This window comes from Pipistrellus hanaki (genome assembly GCF_964339955.1).
Source record: "Pipistrellus hanaki genome assembly, chromosome: 5".
In the NCBI taxonomy this organism is placed as follows: Eukaryota; Metazoa; Chordata; class Mammalia; order Chiroptera; family Vespertilionidae; genus Pipistrellus; species Pipistrellus hanaki.
In genome coordinates this window covers 51,125,964-51,150,538 of record NC_140507.1, presented here as the reverse complement: position 1 = coordinate 51,150,538, position 24,575 = coordinate 51,125,964, and the positions used below count along the sequence as shown (strand labels likewise).

The following is a 24,575-nucleotide window of genomic DNA, read 5'->3' as shown; positions in this document are numbered from 1 at the left end:
GAAGTGAAGGCAAGGAATTTTAGGAGAAAGGGAAGGGGGGATAATTACATGAATAAAAGGAAGGAATTCCTATAGGTGTTAAGTCAAAGAAGGTATTTCTATAGGTGCAAATAAACGAAGTTATTCTTTAGCTATACTTGGTGTTAATTGTAAAGAATGTCTTTAATTTTTAGTTTGGTAGTCAGAATGTCTGCTTTCCTGTTAGCTTTGCAAGCACTTCTTTGGGACACAATATTACTTTGGCCCCGTCCAGAGGTTCTTTTGCCCAGATTAAACATTCCAAAGGTTTGAGAAGTAAGACGTGCACGGCAGTTTCCTCTGGGAAGGCAGCTCCGTTTTGAAGTGGCTCCATTTACATCATTTTTCACTTGTATATCAAGTTGAGGTGATCTGTGACTAAAACTCATTCTCACTAAAGTCTCCACAGGTACAAAAAGGATTAATATAAATTATTGTCCAAATTTGGAACTAGAAAGGAAGTTAGAATAGGAGAAGAATTTGGAAAAGCACTACACTAGGATAATCAAATAATCATGAGTTAATACATATTATGTCCTGGGTGCCAGGTAGTATTCTAATTGTTTTACGTGTGTTTTTCTCATTTGGTCTCCATATTGAATGTGATGGTTTCCTTCATTTTACAGATGAGGAACATGAGACCTGGAGGGGGCAAATAATCTACTTGGGGTCACACAGCTAGCGAATGACACAATAGGATTCTGTGGCAGAGACTCCTAGTTGCCTACCCAGTATCCATTCCCTTCGTCTTCCTGAGCCCATGGAACCCTGTATTGCTGACTGTAGCAGTTTGCCAACCTACAAAACTACTTCTACCAGCCTGCTAAGGAGATACAAGTAGAAGTTATTGGGTGGGGTTTCTAGGGAAGCTCTTTAAAGAGGACCCAACTGACAAAATATCCTTTTGCCTTTATCATATTCCTCCCCCCTTTTACCAGGGACAAGGATGTGTAACTCACTATGGGACACGAGGTTATCTTGAGAATGAAATCCATGCACTGAGAATAATGGAGCAGAAAGTTAGATGGAATCTCAGTTCCCAACAAAAGAGTCATCATCTGAGATTTTGATCCCACACCTCCTCCTCTATCTGAGAAAAACAAACGTCTTGTCTTGTTTAAACCACTCTTACCTCTTCCCATAGGTCTCTAGAACTAGTCCCTGAACTCATGACAAAATTATTATCTTAACTGATACAAATTCTGTCTTGACCTTCTTGTTTCTCTCTCCTTACCATAAGGCTACAATTCATTTTGTTAACATGAGGTTCCCTTAGGACATCTAGATTCTTGTTATTTTATGTTTTATTATAATATGACCTTGGACAAATCACTTAGAGCCCCATCCCTTTATTTGCATCTTTTGAATAAGAATTATTCTCTTAACTACTCTACAGTTTCATTATGGGGAACATGCCTGTAAACTTCAAGGTTATCTATCATATGTGATGTTCTGAAAACAGTTTCTGTTTTCGTGATTTTTTTTTGCCTAGTGCCAGGTTTGGATACTTCTCAGGGAATGAATAAATGGAAGCTGTGAAGGAAGGTGATTTTGTCCCTGCTCTGACGCATATGAGCAGATTAACAATTGCAGTTGCTGATGAGCCCTGTAATGCATGCCAGGGCTGCTGCTTAGGATTCAGAGTTCATTTGTTTTCAATATGGCTGCCTCCATTGTACCGGCGCATTGTTTCCTGAAGATACATTAATCAAGGAATCGCTTTACTGGAGGATAGCTAAATGCTTTTCCTCTGAGAGGTGGCCAAGAACAAGGGGCACAGAAAAAAAAAACAAACAAAAAAAACACGTTGGCATAGCATATCAATAATTAGTTTTTCTGGCAATCAGTGTCGCCATTTCCAATAGTCTTTCGAAACTAGTACAGAGATGTTTCACACACACAAAAAGGGCAGCACCCCTCCCCCCAAGCATGCACACAAATGATCCCTTCTTGTCTTATCCCAACACCCCTGGTTTATTTCCTCGCAAGAACTCCTCCTCAACATACCAATACATACTGCTAAAGCGACCTGGAGATTACAAGGCAGATTTGTGTTAGCGCAGGTAGAACTCAGTGGAGGGTGTGGTTTATACGTGGAACTCAGTTGGAATAAGGATTGGCATTGCAAGTTTTAAACTGTGTGGACTTGCATTTGAGTATTACTCTTTATTAGATGAGGGTAAAATTGGCAGACTCCATGCATATGTGAAATGCCTAATATCACAAACATTTGATCTCCTGTGCAGTTCTATTTTTGTTTCTTTTTCATAGAACATTTCTTGAGGTATTCATTTTTTTTAACATGGTTTGGAATTGCTCACGTTTCTGTAGCAATGGACCCTCTAAACCACATGTGTCAAACACAAGGCCCGCGGGCCAAATCCAGCCCGCCAGGCCTTGCAATGTGGCCCGCACCGCGCTGTCATCACTGCACTCCGCTGTCAGTTTATGACATTGTCAGTTTATGACTGTTCAGTAAACCATTCGGCCCGCGATTTAGGCTGGATTTTAGATTTTGGCCCCTTCTCTGATTGAGTTCGACACCCCTACTCTAAACAGTACTTTTTAAACAGTAATAGGCCTACAAGTCACGTGGAGGTCCTAGAAATGCTGTGGAGCATTTGAGGTTTGGAGTGGAGCCTGAGATTCTGCATTTCTGACAAGCTGCAGGTGATGCCGCTCCTGCTGGTTTCTGGACCACACTTTTAATGATAAGACCTCCAATATCAAGCTTGATACTGAATGCTGGCTTGGCGCTGAATCAACTAGAGAGCTTTGAAAAAGACATGGTCATGACCACTCCCTCCCCTCAGATTCCCCAATTAGTTACCTCTGGAATAGTTGCTGGGAGCTAGATTTTTGAAGTTCTATGTGAGGTGACACTCAGGCTCCTGTTAAAAAAAAGTGTGATGTTAAGTGGTTTCGGTGTGATTGCTTGTAATTTAAACTATTAAGTTCTTCCATCATAAGCTGCGATGATATTTAGTCAAACAGAATAAATAAGCGAATCCACCATGCGTTTTACAATGACTTTTATTCAATCCCTCTATCATCTTATGTGGAAGAGAAGGCTCCACGTAAAGAATGGCTTAAGGCGCTCTCTGAAGTCACTGGAAAGCAATGTCTGTGGTCTTGGAGGCCTATCTTGCTAACTTCAGCTGATGTGGGCTTATCGTAAGGATGCATGTGTAAGCTTGAACACACAGCAAGTAACTTCAGAAGACATCTGGAAAAAGAGTGGCCCAAGGAAAGTGGCCGCAAACAGTTACTCCAGAGAACATTTCTTTGACTCTGCCTGCTCCCATGGCTTGTGAAGTTACTGAGTGATTGGCTCTCTCTGGTTTTCCTCACAGTGAGTCTCCCCGAGAATGAGGCTTTACGTAGGATGGCCAGCCACCATCCTGCACAAGAGTGGCCCTTAAGAGCAAGGTTCTCATGCCAGTTTACCTCGAGGCCTATGACAAAATAGAGACTGGTGGTCCTTGAGGTCCGAAAGGTTGGCGACGTTGAAATAGACATAGTTTTGCCGAAACCGGTTTGGCTCAATAGATAGAGCATCGGCTTGGGGACTGGGTTCGATTCCGGTCAAGGGCATGTACCTTGGTTGTGGGCATATCCCCAGTAGGGGGTGTGCAAGAGGCAGCTAATCGATGACTCTCTCTCATCCATGTTTCTAACTCTCTCTCTCCCTTCCTCTCTGTACAAAATCAATAAAATATATTTTTTTTAAAAAGAAATAGACATAGTTTTACCTTTCCATACCCACCCCCACCTGGTTCCTTCTTCAGGGCACCCATCTGGCCACCGGCATTCCAGAATTGAGAATCGCCAGCAGCCGAGGAACCTTGGGCCTGGGGGCTGTTCTAGATTTCCTAGAATGGAGAGAGGGTGACATTAGCAGACTCCCTGAATGACCCCGCACTCTGACTTTCTATAATGAGTTCTGCGAGGGGAGACACTTATTTTGTTCAGTTGTGATAGCCCAGCGATTTTTAAACGTCTTCATCTCATGGGACACATAAACTAATTACTAAAATTATGCAGCACACCAAAAAATATAATTTTTGCTGATCTGACAAAAGAAAAGGTATAATTTTGATTGATTCACCCCGGGCAGCTATTGTGTTGGCTGTTGTCATTTTTTTGTTTGACAGGTAGTCAGGTATTGAACGTTTTAAAAAAATCTTTCAGCACACTGGTTGAAAAATCCTTGTTATAGCCCCATGACTCAGAACAGTGTCTGGTACGTAGGTACGATATATATTTATCAAATAGAATAGAATTAAAAAAAAACCACACACACTTTATTGTAACTTTTTAAAAAAAGTTTTATTACATTTTATTCTAACCCAAGTCCTTTGGTACACAATTTGCTCTTGAAAAGCAAATCCTCATTTATAACTAATTTCAAATTCCCATTGTGCCTATAGCTTATCCAGTTGAGAAGAAACAATATTTCTTGATGTTTAAGAACTTCGCATATTCCTGTTTCCTTTGTAGTTGTAAGAGCCACTTGGTGCCATCAGTGCAGTTGGCGCCAGGCTCTGGGCCGAGGGGCAGCAAATGGATGTCAAGCCCATCCCTCCCAGCCCTTCCTGCGTGGCCTCCCAGGTGAAGCAGCGCCGCGGGGCCTCGAACCCCTGAGCGCTGAGGCCCTTCCCCTGGCGGCCCCGCAGCGCCTGCGCACAAGCGTCCCTCAGCAGTCCGTTGTTCTCAGGCCCCGGGCCCCGCCATCTTGAGTCCCAATTGAACCTGATGGTCAAGTTCAGACGCCGCCCTGACGATTTGGCCCTGTAAAAGATATTTATTTCTGAGAGCAGAAACCAGTTTGGCTCAGTGGACAGAGCGTTGGCCTGCAGACTCAAAGGTCCCAGGTTCGATTCCCGTCAAGGGCATGTACCTTGGTTGCGGGCACATCCCCAGTGGGGGGTGTGCAGGAGGCGGCTGGTCGATGATTCTCATCGATGTTTCTAACTATCCCTCTCTGTAAAAAAATCAATAAAATATATTTTTAAAAAATCAATAATATATATAACCAATATATATTATTGATTTTATTTATTTATTTATTTATTTATTTATTTATTTATTTATTTATTTATTTATTTATTTTACAGAGATCACCGATCACTCACTTTGCTGCCTACATCCCGTTACTGGGCGGGAATCCTCAGGCAGCAAAGTGAGTGATGGGTCCAGCGCTGCCTCGTTGGAGCACATTGGTTACCAGTGTTACATGTAAGGACAGGCACGTCTGCAGCACTCAAACCGCTCAACACCCTCGGAATGCACATGGTCTTTTAGATCACCAGGAATATGTGGGAGCTTTTCAAAGTCCTCCTTCTCCAAAGCCTCTCATTCTCTAGCCTTTTCTCCCAACCTCTTTGGTGTCTTCACCCTGCACCAATGAATTATTTTTTGCTTGTAAATGGTTTTCAACAAATTCCTTCCAGCTAGCCACTTCTTAGCCCTAAGGAGAGTTTTGAATGAGGCACGGTTAAGTCATCTTTTGTGCCCGACTTCCAGGCACCACCAGACAGGCAAACGCAATTATTACAATTATTTGTGAATGAGGTCCCTCTGTGCGCCCTTTGGGACTGTTCCTGGTGCCAGAGAGGCAGACTGAGCTGGAGGATGGGGGAAATGCCACAGAGCTCACTGCTCTAACCAACATCCAGCTGGTTTTAAAGTGTTTCACGGTTAGGAAGTGCAGCAAGTAGTTTTCTACAAGCTTTTGGTTAGTTCCCAGAATTCCAAAAAAGTTGAATTCTGCCAGTTTTTTATTGCTTTTATGGAGGACAAACTTTTGGAGTTTCTTACTTTGCAATTTTCACTGTCACTCAAAACTGAGAGAACTGGCCCAAGTTTTCCTAGTAAAATACCAAAAGAGAAGAAATGGATATTCATTTTTGAAGTGTTTGTACATTCTACATTAGTATTACCAAGGTATTTCAGGAGCCTCACTCATCTGGTTATAGTGCATGGGCAGCTTGCTTTTCTCACTTGCAAGCCACAGACAACCCCTAACCTCTCTGATGCTTTTAAAAACACGATTTCAAAGGGATATCTGGCCAGGGGAACTCCTTCTTCTGTTGTAAAGAGTGGCTCAAAGAAAGGAGTTTTATTAACTGTTCTGATGTAAATCAGTCATGTGTTAACACTCTGGGCCACATGTGTCAAACACAAGGCCCGCGGGCCAAATCCAGCCCGCCAGGCTTTGCAATGTGGCCCGCACCGCGCTGTCATCACTGCACTCCGCTGTCAGTTTAAGACATTGTCAGTTTATGACTGTTCAGTAAACCATTCGGCCCGTGATTTAGGCTGGATTTTAGATTTTGGCCCCTTCTCTGATTGAGTTCGACACCCCTACTCTGGGCAATGGAATTGAGCAGAGCATGGGATGTGTCACTTTAAATACTTCTGTATTGTTTGAGTTTCCTCCAAATGAGTATTACTTTGGAAATTAGAAATAATAAAAATAAATTTAAAGTACTAAGAGAAACAATTGCCTCCTGCTGGCCTAGTGTATTTGTTGCTCAGGTTATGGTGTTTTTTTTTTTAAAAAAAAACCTGTTTTGCCTTAAGGTAAGTTATTGCAGTGATCATAGTAAATGCTGTCCTATTGATAAAACAAGTGTTTGATAAAGTGTTCAAGGAAATGATAATAGGAAGGAAGTATAGAATAGTTTCCTCTGAAGATCATTTTTCAAACACTGGCTAATTTATCATTTGTTTACCTGTTTGATTTTATGACACTCACTTGTTTTTATGAAAGCCATAATCTCTTGAAAAGCAAATCCTCATTTATAACTAAACTTTGAAAAGCTGTTTAATATAATCAAAAACTACCTTACCATTCTCTGATTCTCTCTTTTTTTTTTTTTTCTTATGTATTTCATCTCTATCTTGTGGCCCAACAGAATCTATTCTAGAGGACTACACTCAGGAGACCTGTATTCTAATGCTCAACCTGCCAGTAGCCAGCTGTGTGACCTTGATTTAATCTCTCTGGGTTTCGGAATCCTTGAATATGAAGGATTTAGACCAATGGTATAGAAACTATAGATCTGTGGGCCAAATCTGGCTCACTGCTGTTTTTGTAAATAAAGTTTTATTAGAACACAGACATGCTCATTCATTTACATGTTTTCTATGGCTGCTTTCGTGCTATATCTGTGTGGCTTGCAAGCCTAAAATATTTACCATGTAGCCCTTTACAGAAAGTTTTCTTTCAGGTTCATAATTCTTTAGTTTTGGTATACCTGGACCAACTTTTTAATTTTTCCATCAGATTGCTTCTTAGCAGATAGCCAGAAATTTTGATTGGGAGAGGAGAAACACAAAAAAATATTATTATTTGTTAGACACCAGTATACCTCCTATTTTGTTATTTATTTTAAAAATATATATTTTATTGATTTTTAACAGAGAGGAAGGGAGAGAGATAGAGAGCTAGAAACGTCGATGAGAGAGAAACATCGGCCGGCTGCCTCTTGCACACCCCCTACTGGGGATATGCCCGCAATCAATGTACATGCCCTTGACCGGAATCGAACCAGGGACCTTTCAGTCCGCAGATAGACGCTCTACCACTGAGCCAAACCGGCTTCGGCTATTTTGTTATTAATGCTGTTTTAACAAACAGCCTCTGGAGCTCAATATCTTAAAACCGTTATACTCAACTGGTGAGCCCACAGCTCAACCTCACTTCTTCATTTTGGGATCCTGGATGAAGGAGCAATGCCTGTTGTCAACCTATGATGATCATTGGCACAATTCAACATCAACAGGAATTCCCAATTTGGGGTTTGGTGAAAAGAAACTTTATTCAGTACAAAACAGTTCAATTATTTTATAGCATGGCTCTGGAAACTGCTCAGCTGTGAGATAACACTGGGCCCGGCCTCTCCTCTGGCTATACAGCTCTGCTCTGCTGTTTTAGGTGGCTTTGCTCTTCTTGATGGTTTGCTTTGCACAGCACTGGTCTGCTCTGCTGTGGGAATCACAGTCTTCAGCCTTTAGTGGAAAAGGAAAGTGCACTCTCAGAGCCAGAGGAGTGGAGGGGAGCTGGCTTATATGAACAGAAGTACCTGCCCTGGTCCCTGATTGGTCTGTCCTATGCAAATGAGGACACTGTCCTGATTGGTCAGAATAGAGCCACGCTGGTTGGTCAGTGCTGTGCAGCTCTGATCAGATGGGGAAAGCCTCAGTCCTATTGGTTGAAATAGGATTCTAGGAACTTCTTTATGAGGGCTGGCTCAGGTGGCAGAAACAGTGGGTGCAGGCAGTTCCTTGGGTGCAGGCTTCTCCTTGAAGTGCAGTTTGTGTATAAGACCCCGGTGTTGAAATGGCTGCTAGGTCCTGTTTTTGTTTTTGTTTAATTTGAGCCACCAGGAGCCCTTCTTAGTCTCTTAGGTGTCTTCTTAGGGTTCACATTATCTGGGAATAAGAGCAATGAACAAATCATGTGCCAGCTTTTAAGACTAACGTATATAACTTCTACTCATATGTGTTTGGTCGGATTTATGTTAGTGATGCAGGGAAGTGTAACCCTGCTTTGCAGGGTGTCCTGCAATTCACCTGGCACCTCAAGTAGGTGGATAGTCCTTCCACTGCGAGGACAATGAACCATTGATACAACAATATCTAATACAACATCCTTAAGAGGTTCACTAATGTGAGCAGACTGAAACTAATGTGTGTGTGTGTTTTAAATTTATTGATTTTAGAGAGAGGGAAATATTGATTTGCTGTTCTACTTATTTATGCATTGGTTGGTTGGTTGGTTTTTTTGGTTTTTTTTTTTTTTTTTTTTTGTATCCTGATAGGGATTGAATCTACAACCTTGATATATTGTGATGACACTCTAACCAACTGAGCTTCTTGGTCAGGGCCTTATGTGTATGTATTATTTTTCACAAATTCTATGCAACTAGTAAGTAACTAGAATTTGGAAAAATTAAGCTTTTGGAATATATTCTAATTCTCTCAACTTGCTTATTTAACAAATGTACAATGTAAGATTGAAATGTGTCTGTTTGGATTTCTTTTTCATAGATTCTTGATGTCTTAATTTACATTTCTTATCCCTAAGCTATCTTCTCCAAGGTTTCATATCTCACTGAATGACATACCCTAAGTTGCCTAAGCAAGAAACCTGGGTGAAATTCTTAACTTTCTCCCTCAACCTTGAGTACTTACATGTAATTAGTCAGTTACCGTATTCTGTTGGATCTGCCTCCTTTGTGGCTCTTGAATCTCTTCTCTCCATTCTCATTGCTACCTGGTCTGGGCTTCTATCACCATTTGCAACAGCCTTGTAACTAGCCTTTCTAACTTCTGAATTGTTTCTCTGTACGTAATTCATTCTCTGCACAACCACCAAAGTGATTTTTCTAAAATGCAAACTGATTGTGTTATTTCTCTGCATTCAAATCTTAAAGCTCAAATTTAACATGGGCTTTTACCATTTTTTCTTTATTTTTCTTCTGGGAATAGCCAAGTCTGTCCTGTTTGCTTAGTTTACTTTTATAGTTGTAAAAACATAATCATTTTCTAGAAAGATTTTTTTCTACAGCATATTTTTTGAACTCACACAGTATTTGATAGATGTTTTCCACTTACAGAGACTCCAACATTTGATGAAAAAAATTGAGCACAGCTGACTGAGCAATGTTGACCATATTCCAACAATAGGATGCTTCCATCTTGATGTTCAGTGGATTGTTCCTTCTTAGAAAGGTTTGGCTGTGCTCAATTTGGAACTAGTTCTTTGGGCCTCTAAGTGAGCTCACATATTTTTCATTATATACCAACTCAGTAGTGTCTGGACAAAAAGAATATGAAACAAATGCATTAAAAAAAACAAACTATCTCCTTTCATGTTAGCTCTGTGTGTTAGAAATAAAAAGAGCTTCATTGAACCTAGGGGGGTGGGTAGGAAGTTTCTTCGAAAACCCAAGATTCTTGCCTTTGAAAATGCTCTAGTACTTTTAATTTTTAAGGCCAAATATTTTCATAATTTAAAATTCATTGACACAAACTTTCTTTGATCAACCAACTGCTGTCTTTTTTTTGGTGTGTGTGTGTGTAGGCTAATTACATGGAATTTTTAATAAAATTAATCAAAGGTCTTTCAACTCTGAAGCTTTTCAGTTGTAATGACAGTTTTCTGTTATTACAAACTAATTTTAAAAAGCAAGCTCCATTTAAAAAGGCAAGTATAAAAAAACTATACATCTGTATAAACATTTAAAAAGGAGTCAGGCATATTGACACATTCTTAAGCATGAGGGTGTATGAACAAGCAGTTACATGGGCATTTGAACTTTCTGTGTTAGATATTTCTGTAACATTTTGATGTTTTTTCGTAAGCAGAATTGGGGGAAATTTTAAAGATTTTTTTTTTTTTAATGGAAAGTTACTTGGTTTCCTCCTCCTTACGGAGAAAGCAATCTCCTTGTCAGGGTTAGAACAGGCTGCTTTGTGATTACTTGTAGTATTCTGGAGGCTCTATGAATATAGGATTCTTGAACATCTTGAAATTACATAACAAATGTATGTGTACATGAGTGCTTTTTTGGGATGTTGATTTATGGGGATGAGGATTTATACTTCAAACAGATTCTTCTGATTTTATTTCTCTACTGGAGGCCCAGTGCATGAAATTTAAGCACGGGTAAGGTCCCTAGGCCTGGCTGGCTATCAGAGCCGATCTGTGGGGTGACTGGTGGGGCCATCAGGGAGTCCCCGCTCACACCCACCTTGGCTGGCCTGGTGGAATCAAACCTTCCTTTCTGATGTTCAGGGTTTCATAGCCTTCTAGTGTTTTCCTCATTAGCACATGGGTTCAGAGTATTTCCCCCTGATTCTCATTCTCTATTCAGCCTGTTTAACTCTGCTATCATCATCTACCCTTCTCCACCATTCTAGCCCCCTCATGGACTCGACATAATCCCATGAGCATGGTATGGCAATTTTCTATTCTATTCTTTCATCATTCCTCTGTCATCATCCCTCCAGTGTCTTCTCATAAGAATGAAATTCAGAGTTCTTACTGAGGCCTACCAGGCTCTGCATCACCTGCTAGTTCCTTCTTTGAGAGGCTTGGCTCCCTCTCTGATCTCAGTTCCTGTCCCTCTCCCCCTGTGCTCACAATGTGCCAACATTGACTTCTTTATTCTTCCTTATATACACTAAGCATACTTGCACCTCAGAACATTTGTACTTGCTGTTCTCCCTATCTGGAATGTTCTTCCTCAGGGTGTTTGTTTGTTTTTGCTTCCCTCCTTTATGCGGGCCTCTTTGAAATGTCACTTTCTTGGAGAAACTTCTCTGACCATTTAATCTAAAGTGGAATCTCTCACTCTGACACTCTCTATTTGCTGCTTCTGTTTTATTTTTCTTTATCAGATTTTCCTATATATGACATTATAATAAACATTTACTTTGTATTTGGTTATATTGTTCCTCCCCCACTGGAATGAATGTAAACTCCTTGAAGACAGGCTTGATGTGTTTTGTGTACTGCAGTATCCTTAATGCCTGGAATGGTGCCTGGATCATTGTGGGCACTTAATACTGTTGAATGTATACTAATCTTCAGACTTCCCAGGAGAAGGGATCTGTTGGGTTGTCAAGTATTGAGTACATCTGTTGAGAAAGATGCTAGACCAACTGCCTCACCACCCTCTGATCAGCTATTAAGTCAGATGCTCATTCTGATACATCCAACCAGTAATAGCCAGGACAATGATGTCACATGGTCCTCTTCTTTCAATATCCCCTTCTTCCCACTTAAATGGGTCCTTCCTTGAAAAAACTTGAATTTCAACTCTAGGTTCCTGAGAAAAAATTTGCTACTTGCCATGCTGTGAAACATTTGTTCCTAAGGTCTAGGGGAATGATAGGCAGAAATATTTGGCTTTCTTTATGTCCTGTTGTTGTGTCCTTCTGACTCAAACATTTGTTGGTCTCTGGATCGTCATTTTAATCTGTCCTCTCTTCAAACCCCTCCTTTCTTTCTCTTGTTCTTTTCTCTCAATTGCCATTTTGCTTTGCCTTCCATGTCATTCTAGAGTTTGCTTAACATCAATTCTTGCTTCTGAGAAACCTTTCCATTTACTTGCTTTTTGTACTCTTCTCTCATTTGTTTGTTATGGTTGGAGAGAATAGGCTGAAACATTTTTTTTTCATTTTTTAATTTAATATTTGAAAACCTATTGTATAAGACACTATGCCAGGTTCTGGGTCACCTCCAATAAATAAAACCCCCAGGTTCTCAGTTGGAGAGACAAAGGGGTTTGAGTGTTATTCATTCATTCACTCATTCATGTAGCAAATATTTATTAAGATTGGGATATAGTGATTGGCAAAAACAAATTTATTTCTCTCATGGACCATACATAGAATTTGTTAAGACATACATACATTAAATAAAAGATTATACAAACAAATGTTAAAGCTGTGTTGAGTCCTATGAAGGAGGGCTCAATAATGCCGTGAGAATATATATTAGGGGATTTGTTCTGGTCAGGAGAGCAGGGACAGCCTCCTTGACGATGTGAAGGGTGAAGTGAGATCTGAAGGCACAATAAGAATTAAATAGGCAAAGGCAGCAGGAAAGAGAGACTATCAGATGCAAAAGTCCAGCACTGCCTTGGCTGCTATGACTTAGTGGATAGAGTATCGGCCTGCAGACTGAAGGGTCCTGAGTTTCATTCTGATCGAGGGCACGAGCCCAGGTTGTGGGCTGGATCCCCAGTAGGGGGCATGCAGGAGGCAGCCTGTCAATTATTCTCTCTCATCATTGATGTTTTTATCTCTTTCCCTCCACCTTCCAATCTGAAATCAGTTAAAAAGCCCAGTGCCAAGAGGGAGCTTGGAGTATTTGAAGAAGTGAAAGCATATAGAGCAGGATGGAATGATGCTGAATGAGGCATCCTTTGGGGTCAAATGCTACAGGGTTTGGTGAGTCTTGTTAAGGAGCAGTGGCATGGATGCAGTTCAAGTGCTGTAAGCAGGGGAAAGGGGAAGAAAAGTATAAAAACATACCTTTATTTTAAAAACAGCCTGAATACTGAAAAAAATAAATGGAGTTAAGCATAGGTATAAGTGAGGGAAAGGAGGTGTGACTTCCAGTTAGCAGGCTATTGTGGCAGACCAGATGAGAGGTGAGTGTAGGGGTTAGAAAGGATTTTATGTTTCCAAACCTAACCTCACTTCTTTTAAATATTTATCCCAAAAAATATTTTTAAAAATTAACTTATACAGATGTGATAAAATTTAAGTTTATTCAAATGAGAAATGGATGCTTTAAGTAAAAAGGGGTACCGTATTTTCCGGCATATAAGATGACCCCCCTAATTTTACAGTTAAAACATAGGTTTAGGCCTATATTCGCTGTATAAGACTACCCCTCACTTCCGAGGCAACACCAGTTCTTTTTTTAATAGACCGCCTCTCTGACTCTGGCCAATCTGAGCAGGCTTTTTTTCATTTCAAAAGTCGTCTTATACGCTGGCAAATACGATATGAATGGAATTATACCAGACTAGAGTCCTGGTGCACGAAATTCATGCATGGGGGGGGGGGGTGTCCTTCTGCCCAGCCTGCACCCTCTCCAATCTGGGACCCCTCGTGGGATGTCCCACTGTCCCTTTGGGCCCGATCCCGGTCAGACATCCCTCTCACAATCCAGGACTGCTGGCTCCCAAATGCTCACCTGCCTGCCTTCTGCATTGCCTCTAACCTCTTCTGTCTGCCAGCCTGATCACCCCCTAACCACTCCCCTGCCAGCCTGTTTGATGTCTAACTGCTCCCGTGCCTGCCTGTTTGCCCCCAACTTCCCTCCTCTGCCAGACTGGTCACCCCTAACTGCCTTCCCCTGCAGGCTTGCCACCTCCAACTACCCTCCCTTTGCAAGCCTGGTCCCTCTCAACTGCCCTCCCCTGCTGGCCATCTTGTGGTGGCCATCTTGTGTCCACATGGGGGCAGGATCTTTGACCACATGGGGGCAGCCATCTTGTGTGTTGGAGTAATCTTCATATTACTCTTTCATTAGATAGGATAATCTAGGATAAACATGATGACTGAGCTTAAGTTTAAAACTTAGCTCTGATCTCCTGGAAGCCTAGGCAGAGAAGGACATACCCTGTTTCCCCGAAAATAAGACAGTGTCTTATATTAATTTTTGCTCCCAAAGATGCGCTAGGTCTTATTTTCAGGGGATGTCTTATTTTTCCATGAAGAAGAATACGGTACACATTTACTGTTAAATGAAAATAAAGGAAATTTATTACCTGTATACAGTACGGTAGTACGGTAGTTGTCAACACAAACCAGACAAACTGTGAATCCTACAGTATCAAGAATTTACTCATTTATTCAATGACAATCATGTCATCATCTTCTGGAACATCATCATAACAATCCAATTCCTGAATTTCCTGGTGAATTTCTTGTGACTCCATTTCTTTCAGAATCAGTGGACCAAATCTCTCATGTTTAGCCTAGGGGGGGGCCTTATTTTCGGGGGATGCCTTATATTTACTCAGAAGGAAATCTGTAAGTAGGTCTTATTTTCGGAGGATGTCTTATTTTCGGGGAAACACGGTAGTATAAATCATGTGATTGTTTAACAAAAGAAGGATGTTAGTTAAATAAGGAATATAATATTTTTCTTATAAACATTTAAACTACTTTACTATACAATTGTTATTTACCTGGATCAGTCCAGGTTATTGAAACTCAAGATTTCAGCTCTTGTAACCATGGTGTTAATCCATTTTGGGCAGTATGTTACATTGGTATTTCAAAGTGTAAAAATTTCTAAAAATTCCAGAGCCGAACCACATAAATGTATTTCTTACTAGAACCCTTGATACAGAAGGGAAACATAGGACAGTAGTGAAGATAAGAAATAATAGACCCACTAAGAAGCCCATAATGCAGCCCATGGGCAGGAAGTAAAACCTTAATTTATTTCCTTGAGGACTTTCCCTTTTGCCTTCACAGACACTTTTTTTTTTTTCCTTCTTCTCCAGTAGCCATTTCATTTGTTTCCATAAATACTTATTCACAGAAGGCATACTTATTCACAGAAGGCATCCTTCTTGCCTTGCAAGATACATAGGGACAAAGAATGCCGTGCACAGAAGTAGCAACCCTATTTCTCAGCTGTTCACATTCAAGCCACTAAACCATACTTCAGAATCAAGAACTTCAGAAACAGAATTATTTATAATCATTTTAATAAAGTTATCCCGAGTTCCTAGTGACTGTTCTGTGCATTCTTTGTACTGGTTCTTATTCTTCATGCTTTCTCTCCCGAGGCTTTAGCTTCACTGTGTACTCTCTTGGTAAGATGTTAGGCCCAAAGGCGCACAGGAGGGTCCCAGGAGAGCCAAAGAGAACAGCAAAGCAGAGAACAATAAATCAGATAAGTCCAGTTTGTTGGCCCCCAAACCTCAGCTCTTGATATAGTGGCTTGGATCCATTTTTGATAGTAGGTCACATTGGTGTAAACTCCAGGAAGAGATTTAGCACATTTTTCTCCCCAGCTTACCAGCCCTATCTGGGTCCATACACCATCAATATGACATGACAGAGGCCCTCCGGAATCACCCTAAGGAAGAGATAAAGGTCATGAGCATACTGAAAAAGACCATGAATAGGAATGTGGTCACAAGAGGTGGAGAGTTCCTTAGGATGAGGCATTGGAGGCTGTGAAGCTACAGAACTCTAGAAGGAGCTGTGCATCCCACAGCATTAGGCAGGAAATCACAGAAATTTTAGAATTATAGAATTTGAAATTGGTATATCAGTAGTTTCAAAATATTGTGGTAGAAAATTCATGTGATGAGTTTTTTCACTAAAGTTATTTATTTATTTATTTATTTATTTATTTATTTTTATTAAATATATTTTATTCATTTTTTTACAGAGAGGAAGGGAGAGAGATAGAGAGCTAGAAACGTCGATGAGAGAGAAACATCGACCAGCTGCCTCTTGCACACCCCCTACTGGGGATGTGCCCGCAACCCAGGTACATGCCTTTGACCGGAATCAAACCCGGGACCCTTCAGTCCGCAGACCGATGCTCTACCACTGAGCCAAACCAGTTTCGGCTCACTAAAGTTATTTAATGTACTGCCCTTATTATTATGTTCTTAGGTTCTTATTGCCTTTTTTAGTGTCAATCCTTTCTCTTACAAAATGATAGTAATAAGTAAATAGTTGGTAATATGTCTTTAATTTTCCTTTTTTCCTTTTTGTAACAGCCTTATTGTTATAATTCACAACCATACAGTTCACCCATTTAAAGTATACAAGTCAGTGGGTTTTTAATATATTTACAATGTTGCTCAACCATCACCATGACACATTTTAGAATATTTTCATCACCTCCAAAAGAAACCCTATACCCATCAGCAGTCATCCTCATTTCCTCCCACCTCTCCCAACTCTAGACCAACACCAGTAATCTACTTTGTGCCTTATGGATTTGCACATTCTGTATAAATGGAATAATATGTGACCTTTTGTGTTTTATTTCTTTCGTTAGGCATATTCTTTTTAAGGTTCATCTATGTTGTAGCGTGTATTCGTACTCAATTCCTTTTAATGGCTGAATAATATCCCATTATATAGATATACCACATTTTGTTTATCTAGTCATCAGTTGGTAGACATTTGAGTTGTTTTACTTTTTGGCTATTATGAATAATGCTATTGTGAACATTTATTTACAAGTTTTTTATAAACATGTTTTTATTTCTCTTGTGTGTATACCTAAGAGTGGAATTCCTGGGTCATGTGGTAACTCTATATTTAACCTTTTGAGGAACTACTAGACAATTTTCCAAAGCAGCTGTACCATTTTACTAGGTGTATGAAGGTTTCAATTTTTCCAGATTCTTATCAACTCTTGTCATTATCTATCTTGATTGTAGCCATCCGAGTGAATGTGAAGTCATGTTTAATTATTTGAGTTACATAATGAATATACAGATAGAAAATCTCTTGGTAGAGATATAGAAAAGTGTAGTGTGTGTATATGTGTGTGTGCTCACCTGTGCCTATGAGAGGGGGAAAAATAAAAAAAAAATATATTTTATTTTTCAGTTCTAATAGTCATTTTAGAACTGAAAAATAAAATATTTGTAAAATTTCACTAGATGAACTTAACAAGAAAATATAGGTGACAGTGGAAAGAGACAATGATCTTGAATATGGATTAATTTAAAAGTATCTAAAGAACTGAAAAGGAGAAAAATAAAATGAACAGGTTCAGGGACCTGTGTGAAAATATCAAAAGGTGAAAGTTATAAACTTGTGGTTTTAATCAGAAGAGGAAAAAAGCGGAATGAGGTAGAATAATATTTGAAGAAATCATGAATTAAAACTTTTCAAGTTTTTTTTTTTTAATATATTGATTTTTTACAAAGAGGAAGAGAGAGGGATAGAGAGTCAAACATCGATGAGAGAGAATCATCAATCAGCTGCCTCTTGCACCCCCCCACCCCCCACTGGAGATGTGCCCGCAACCAAGGTACATGCCCTTAACCGGAATCGAACCCAGAACCCTTCAGTCCGCAGACCGACGCTTTACCACTGAGCCGCCGGTTTCGGCAAAACTTTTCAAGTTTTGATAAAAAATTAAAAAAGAGTAAAAAAAAAACCCCAACTCAACAAATGCCAAACAGGATAAATACAACAAAAACCAAACACAGAATATCACGATCCTTACAAACAAATATGAAGGAAAATTGAAAGCAACCAGAGCAAAACACGTCACACTCAGAAGAGGAAGAAACAACTGATGGCTAATTTTTCATCAGACAGTTATGATCAGGAGACAGAGGAATAACATCTTTAAATGTAGAATGAAATTTTATTACTTGAAAAAATAAAAAAGTTGCCAATTCTGTACAACCTCTTAATATATTTAGAAAAATTTACGAGTTTGTAAAAACCCAGTGACCAATGGTTAGAAATGCTCTAAATTAGGGGTGTCAAACTCAATCAGAGAAGGGGCCAAAATCTAAAATCCAGCCTAAATCGCGGGCCGAATGGTTTACTGAACAGTCATAAACTGACAATGTCATAAACTGACAGCAGAGTGCAGTGATGACAGCGCGGTGCGGGCCACATTGCAAGGCCTGGCGGGCTGAATTTGGCCCGTGGGCCTTGTGTTTGACACATGTGCTCTAAATCAACAGTTGAAGAGATTAAATTCCTAGAAAAAGGTTAAGTGATTTGTCCAGACTAACACAAGAATTATTGTCAGAATTCTTATCTCCTGATTCCTAATCCACTGCTGTTTACAGATAGAAATACCTAGATCCACATTAATACCTGGAAGCAGGGGTCTTCAAACTACGGCCCTCGGGCCACATGCGGCCCGCAGAGGAGTCTGATCCGGCCCGCCAGGTTTTTTGGGCAGTGAGCGCAGCCGAGGTGTTACAGTAGGAATTAGTAGTTCATATAGTCCGGCCCTCCAGCTCTCTGAGGGACCGTGATCTGGCCCCCACTTTAAAAAGTTTGAGGACCCCTGCATTATGGTAAGCAAAATAAGCCTGTCAGAGAAAGATAAGTATCACAGGATCTTACTCACATGAGGAATCTAATGAACAAAATAAACTAGTAAACAAAATAGATCCAGAGATATATAAACAAGGAACAAACTGAATTTCAGAGGGAAGGTAGGGGTGGATGAGAATAAATTAACCAAAGAACTTATATGTATAACTCATGGACACAGACAATAGTGTGTTGAAGGCTGGGGCAGAGGGTGAGAGAGAGCTAGATTGGGCCAACAGGGGGAAGAGGATATCTGTAATACTTGCAACAATAAAGATAAATTAAGAAAAAAAAAAGACTTTATGCTAAAAATTTAAAGAGTAAACCCTAACCTTGCAGCTATCCCTTTTATGCTTTTCACCAGCACAAATCATGTCTTCCTTGATGATTGTCTCTAATTCTGGTGCTACTGCGATGAGTGGGTTGTAGAGATATTCACAAGTTTGGTGGTCAATGACGGGTATTTCTGCTTCCTGGAGGGTGGAAGCGTAATCACTGTCTGTAGAGAGATATGAATTAAAGGAAAAGCAATTTGAAAAGGTACTGGGACGGTATTCAGTCATGATGTACAAAATTTCTGAATGGGAATCCAAAAACAGAATATAATCACTTTCCATTCATATTTGCTAGTGGAAGAATTTTTTTGGAACATTTAATCTAAAACAACAGATAATTCAAAATTATTTCTATTTGAGGTTTATCTAACGTGCCAATGTGGAGTACTCTTGACATTCCAAATAAAGAGAAATTCAGATATATTTTGATTAAGGAAGGATGTGAATATTCTCAAACTTTTACCTTCCCCACTTTCCTGCTCCCAGATCATTTCTTGTCTTGTCTTTACCCCATCTTGGGAAACAGTTGACAATACACTTTAAAAACAAATTAAAAACACTACACTCTCTCCAAACTTTAAATCAAGTTTTTTAACCTGTTTCAGAGAGGTAATTATGTGTTTTAGTATCTGCTCTTGCACAGCTAAAGCTAGACTCTAGACAGGATATGAGTAAATAGAAATATAAATGTCAAAAATTACATTTTATTTGAAGACTTACAAATAATATGAATAGGTTGGTCTGGCTTTGTTGAAAAATATTTACTTTGGTAAAAATGTATCTAGAATCTGAGTGTTCTGGAATGGGTATAAGAGGGTAACATATAAAACAACCCCTTTCTCTACCCATGCTCACCTTCAGTTTCATGAACTCGTCCCCATCCAGTCACCCAGCAAGAGCCAGGAATTGTCAACTGCTTTGTGACATTGGGCAGGCAGATGGGCAGGATAAAAGAAGTGAAGGTGACTCTAGGGATCAGTTTCAATAAGGCAATGTCTGCAGTTGTATTTTGGGATTGGGGATGGAAAACTGTTTTAAGCACATGATGTTTCACACCACTATTTAAATAGTCTATTTTAATCGATCCCAACCACACAGTATAATGTAAGAAAGGTATCCAGGTCCTAAGGGGAAGAGAAAGGGGAGAATAAAAGTGAAGCATGCATATGTGTTACAGCTGGGTCAGAACAAGCTGCCTAAGGTGTAGCAAGCAGTTAACACCCCATGAGAAAGGATAGCAGAGTTGGAATTAACCAGGGTGCTTCCAACTTGACTAGAGTTAGTTTGTCTGCATTTCTTCCTCCCTCTCTCTCTGATTGCTCTTTTTTGTTGTTGTCTAATGTTTCTGTGGTCTCCTCTTCTATGCTTATGGTCAGCATTTTGTCCTGCATTTTTTCTCTGGTTCTCTTGTTCACCTCTCCCATTCTCCATGGTTTCAGTCATCACCTGTATGCTTAATAGTCATTGGCCTTTTTTATTGCCAGTTTTTATTTCTGAGCACTAGACCTTTATTTCTAATAACAATTTAAAGCAAAGTATAATCACCTGTTATATATAGTTAGATATGTATATATGTAACTTGAAATGTTAAATAATTTGATAAGATGTATTAAATAAATAAATACAAAAGTTCTTTGCCCTACTGCCCACAATTAATCCTTACCCAAAGACAATACTTTTCAACCCTTAGATATTTTCCTTAGCATTTTCAAGAAACTCTACTTATTGCTATTAATTTTCTTAATAGAATACTGTATTTCTATTGTGAAAGGTGAGGATTGAACCAACAATCACTGCCAACTCCCATTTTCTTTTCACCATCTTCCTAACCAAGTATTATGATTTTGTGTTAGATCCATATTTAATGTATTTTTGTGTCTTGTAAACATTATTCACCACTGGACCATAATGGATCCTATGAATACATTTCTTATAAAATTTTTGCGCTTGTCCTAGAGTTAATAATGTAGTCTTACTTCTTTGTCTTTAGTTTTCTAATTACCTATCATTAATTCATCATTCACTTCCCAAACTCTGCCTGAAATGTAAATTTCTCAGTATGTTAATGTCAATACTCATCCTCCTCCTTTTTTTTTTTTTTTTTTTTTTTTCTTTAACCCTCTGCCCTCTTGCTCCAATCTTGATACTTTTTCTTATTATTTTCCTGGGATTTTCGTATCATCTTTTTTTCTGGATCCCATGTTTTCCTGTCTCCCCCCACCCCCTTTATTTTAGCAAAGCATTTTTTCCTTTGGCTTCCTGATAAAATATGCATGAGAGGTAATATTTTTGCTGTTTTGTATATTTGAAAATGTCTTATTTCTGTCCCTCACATGATTGATGGTTTGCATATAGGTAGAATTCTAGATTGCAAATAATTTTCTCTCAGTATTTTAAAGTTATTTCTTTATTTTCTTTGACCTTGCAGTGTTGTTGAAAAGTCATGTTGTTTTGATTTCTGTATATATTATCTACGGTCAAATAACAAGTTACCACAAAGCTTAGAGGCTTAAAACATACATTTATCTCACAATTTCTATAGGCCAAGAATCAGGTGTGACTTACTGGGTGCCTCTGACTCAAAGTCTTTCACAAGGCTGTGATCAAGGTGAGCTGTAGTCAACTTCAAAGTTTGACTCAGGGAGGATGTTTCCAGACTCATTTATGATGGCAGGCTTGGAGTCTTCACTAGCTATTGGCTAGTAATGTTAGTTTTATATCAAGTAATCCCTAGGGGCTACTTTCCATATGGCACCTTATTTCACTCAAGGCTCAGACAGTGTTTATGACCCACAAGCTTAAGACAAAATCCCCTGACTGGTGTTTAGCAAGTAATTTGGCAAAAAGTAAGAAATGTTTCTCACCCTAGTCAGTTTGGCTCAGCAGGAAGAGCATCGGCCTGCAGACCAAAGGGGTCACGAGTTTGATTCTGGTCAAGGGCACATGCTCCATGCCTCAGTTGCTGGTTCTATTTCCAGTGCAGCTGGGGTACAACCAATCAATCTCTCTCTCTCACACACATCAATGTTTCTCTCTTTGTCTATCTTCCTTCCTTCTGTTCACTCTAAAAATCAATGGAAAAATATCCTCAGGTGAGGATTAACAACCAAAAGAAGTTTCTTATACAGTGTCTATTTTCATTATTTCTTTTTCTACCTCATTGTCATGTCCCTAGTCCAAGGTACCTAGGGTTTCCTTTTTCTTATTCATCTTGCCACTTTCATTTGTCTATTGGTTCAGTCAAGAAATCATTCAAATATTTACTGAGACTCTATCTGTGCTAACCATTAGCCTAGAACTCACCTTTTTAGGCAGTGTGCTGCTGTCAGTATCCACCTGTCGCTGATGAGGGAACCTCCACAGATGTATGTCTGGCCAAAGTACAGGCTGACGTGCCAAGGCCAGTGCCCCTCAATGGCATCTTGGCCACCCACAATACGGCCTGAATATTTAGGACGTCCACACACTAGAGAAAGAAGAGAGAAGGAAATATGATCTGGATGTCCCATTGTCCCCATTTTCTCTACATCTTACAAATCCCACCCCTAGAACCTGTGTCCTCCCTAAGCTCCACATGCCATCTTAATTCAGCTTCAAACCCAGCAATTTTGGGCCCAAATAAAGACCACTCACCCGACTGTAGATCTTTCTTTTTGGAAGAAGAGCATGGCCAAGACCCTATGATAGGCACACACCATATCATTAATATTAATGACAACACAGTATCTACATTCACTGAACGGGAAGGTTTTCCTCGTACTAAATGCCTCAAGTTGGTGTTAAAGCCAAAACTTTTATATATGTTTACCCATTAGTGGGAAATCCTGGTAATTTTTACATACCTACCTTCCTTCTATAGCAGCATACATGGGAGATAATTTTTACTTGGTGATTCAAGGCTGTCATCAGGAATATCAAGATGTTAGGTTGTATATACAGTGATGCTTTCATGTGTTTTTGTGGTTTATAAGCTGATTTCTTTTGTCCTGTTTAACTAAATTGGCATTTTGCAGTATTTGTATATCTTCCTTTTTTGTTACCTGTTATCTTTCGGCTACTCTCAGCCTACCCTACTTTTAAATCACTGGGGGCCAAAAAAATAAATGAACAGGCTTATACTGAAATCACTGAACAGCATTTACATTTCCAGTTCCCTAGGCTAGAAATGCTCTTTTCCTAGATCCTCTTAACCAAATCAATCATCTCCTTCAAATCTTAGTTCAAATGAGTCCCTCTTAATGAAATCTTCCTTGACTCCCTTATTTAAAATGACAACAGGCCTCCAGTCCCTGCACTCCTGATGCCCCTTCCTCGCGTAGCATTTATTACTTTCTAAAGTGCTATATGAGTTACATATTCAATAAGTTCCTTGCGTCTAAGCCCCACGAGGGAAGGGATCTCTGTTTTATTTACTGCTATATCTAAGATCCTTAGAAAGATGCCTGGCATATAGTATCCTCTCAGGACTTTCTCAGGGAACACTCTTATAAATAAGATCCCATTGGGTGACATGTCATCTTATTCCACACCATAACTTCTTGAGCCAGAAAACCTCTCCTTCTCACCTTCCCAGCCCATCTGAGTCTCACCCAGCACAAGGAACAGCAGGAAGACACTGCCAGCAGGGTTCATGTCTCTGTCCTCAGAATCAGCACTTCCTGCTTCCTGGACTCAGGCTTCCAGGCAGAGCCCAGCTGGGGAGCAGCCAGAGGAAGGGGCAGGATCAGCTTCTCCTAGATGGTTTCCTCTGCTCTACCCCTTCCTCTCCTTTGGTCTTCACCCAGAGCCAGGCACTGAAGGGACCAGATTTTAGAAATGCAGCAGCAGGAAGGACCCAGGATGGGGAGCTGGGGTTTGAGGTGCCCCTTGTTGTGTAGGGAGGGCAGGGTGCCTGCTGGGTGGGGGAGAGTGGCTGCAGTAGCTACCTGCCCCTGTAAGTTGGAAGCTACTGGAAAGAACAGGACCTTTTTCCTCTAGCAACAAAAATGGGAAAAGGGCAGAATTCTTCAAAAGAAAGATATGGTAAAAAGAAAATTAACCCAGCACCTGGCTAATTTTTCCTAACTTTCCCCCCTCTGATACAGTATTAGCCTCAAAATATACAAGTCAAATTTTCTGGAAAATAAACTTTAAGGCAGAGATTTATGTGCAAGAAGTTTACTTGGGAGTGGTCTCAGAATCACCACCTCAAGGGGAGGTGGAAGCAGGATTGGACAGAGGTAAAGTTTAACTCTAAGGCATTTTCAGAAAAGGCCTCAGCTCATTCCATAAGTTTCTCTGGAGCTGGGGATGGCCCTTCAAAGATGTCCTGAACTGAGACAAGAAGTCTGGGCACTGGGACTTCTGCATGATTGAATGCAGGCTACCTCCAAGAAGGGGCAGGGTGCATTACCTTGGGTGAGGTGGCTCTGCTGGCATTTCGTAGAATCTTTGCTGTGAACTGTTAGCAGCCAACATTCCTGGTTGCTAGGAGAATGAATGCTTCAGTTCTGAAGGAGGATGTAGGTGGTGCAGCATAGGATGGACTACAGAATTCCTCTTTGTGCTTTTTCTGTTTTCTTTTTCAATTGTTTGCACGGTACTAGGTCTGTGGAGGCAAATTGATTGAAGTCATAAAGCATCTTATTGTTCTCTTGGGAA

At 40.0% G+C, this 24,575-nt stretch overlaps 2 protein-coding genes and 1 pseudogene across 8 annotated transcripts in view; 1 reads left to right on the top strand and 2 right to left on the bottom strand.

Moving 5' to 3' along the window:
- LOC311623129 (small ribosomal subunit protein eS27-like) overlaps nucleotides 1-24,575 on the bottom strand; it is a 249,116-nt pseudogene that overhangs the window by 37,521 nt on the left and 187,020 nt on the right. The gene's annotated exons all lie outside the window — the stretch shown is intronic.
- Nucleotides 1-24,575, top strand: part of SH3D19 (SH3 domain containing 19) — a 135,658-nt gene that overhangs the window by 6,004 nt on the left and 105,079 nt on the right. The window lies entirely within an intron of this gene.
- On the bottom strand, nucleotides 15,386-23,567 carry PRSS48 (serine protease 48; the record flags this gene model as incomplete). Its single annotated transcript, XM_084883827.1, has 4 exons — nucleotides 15,386-15,643; nucleotides 18,933-19,209; nucleotides 22,239-22,401; nucleotides 23,501-23,567. The coding sequence occupies 4 exons, from the start codon at nucleotides 23,565-23,567 to the stop codon at nucleotides 15,386-15,388; spliced, it is 765 nt and encodes a 254-aa protein (XP_084739953.1).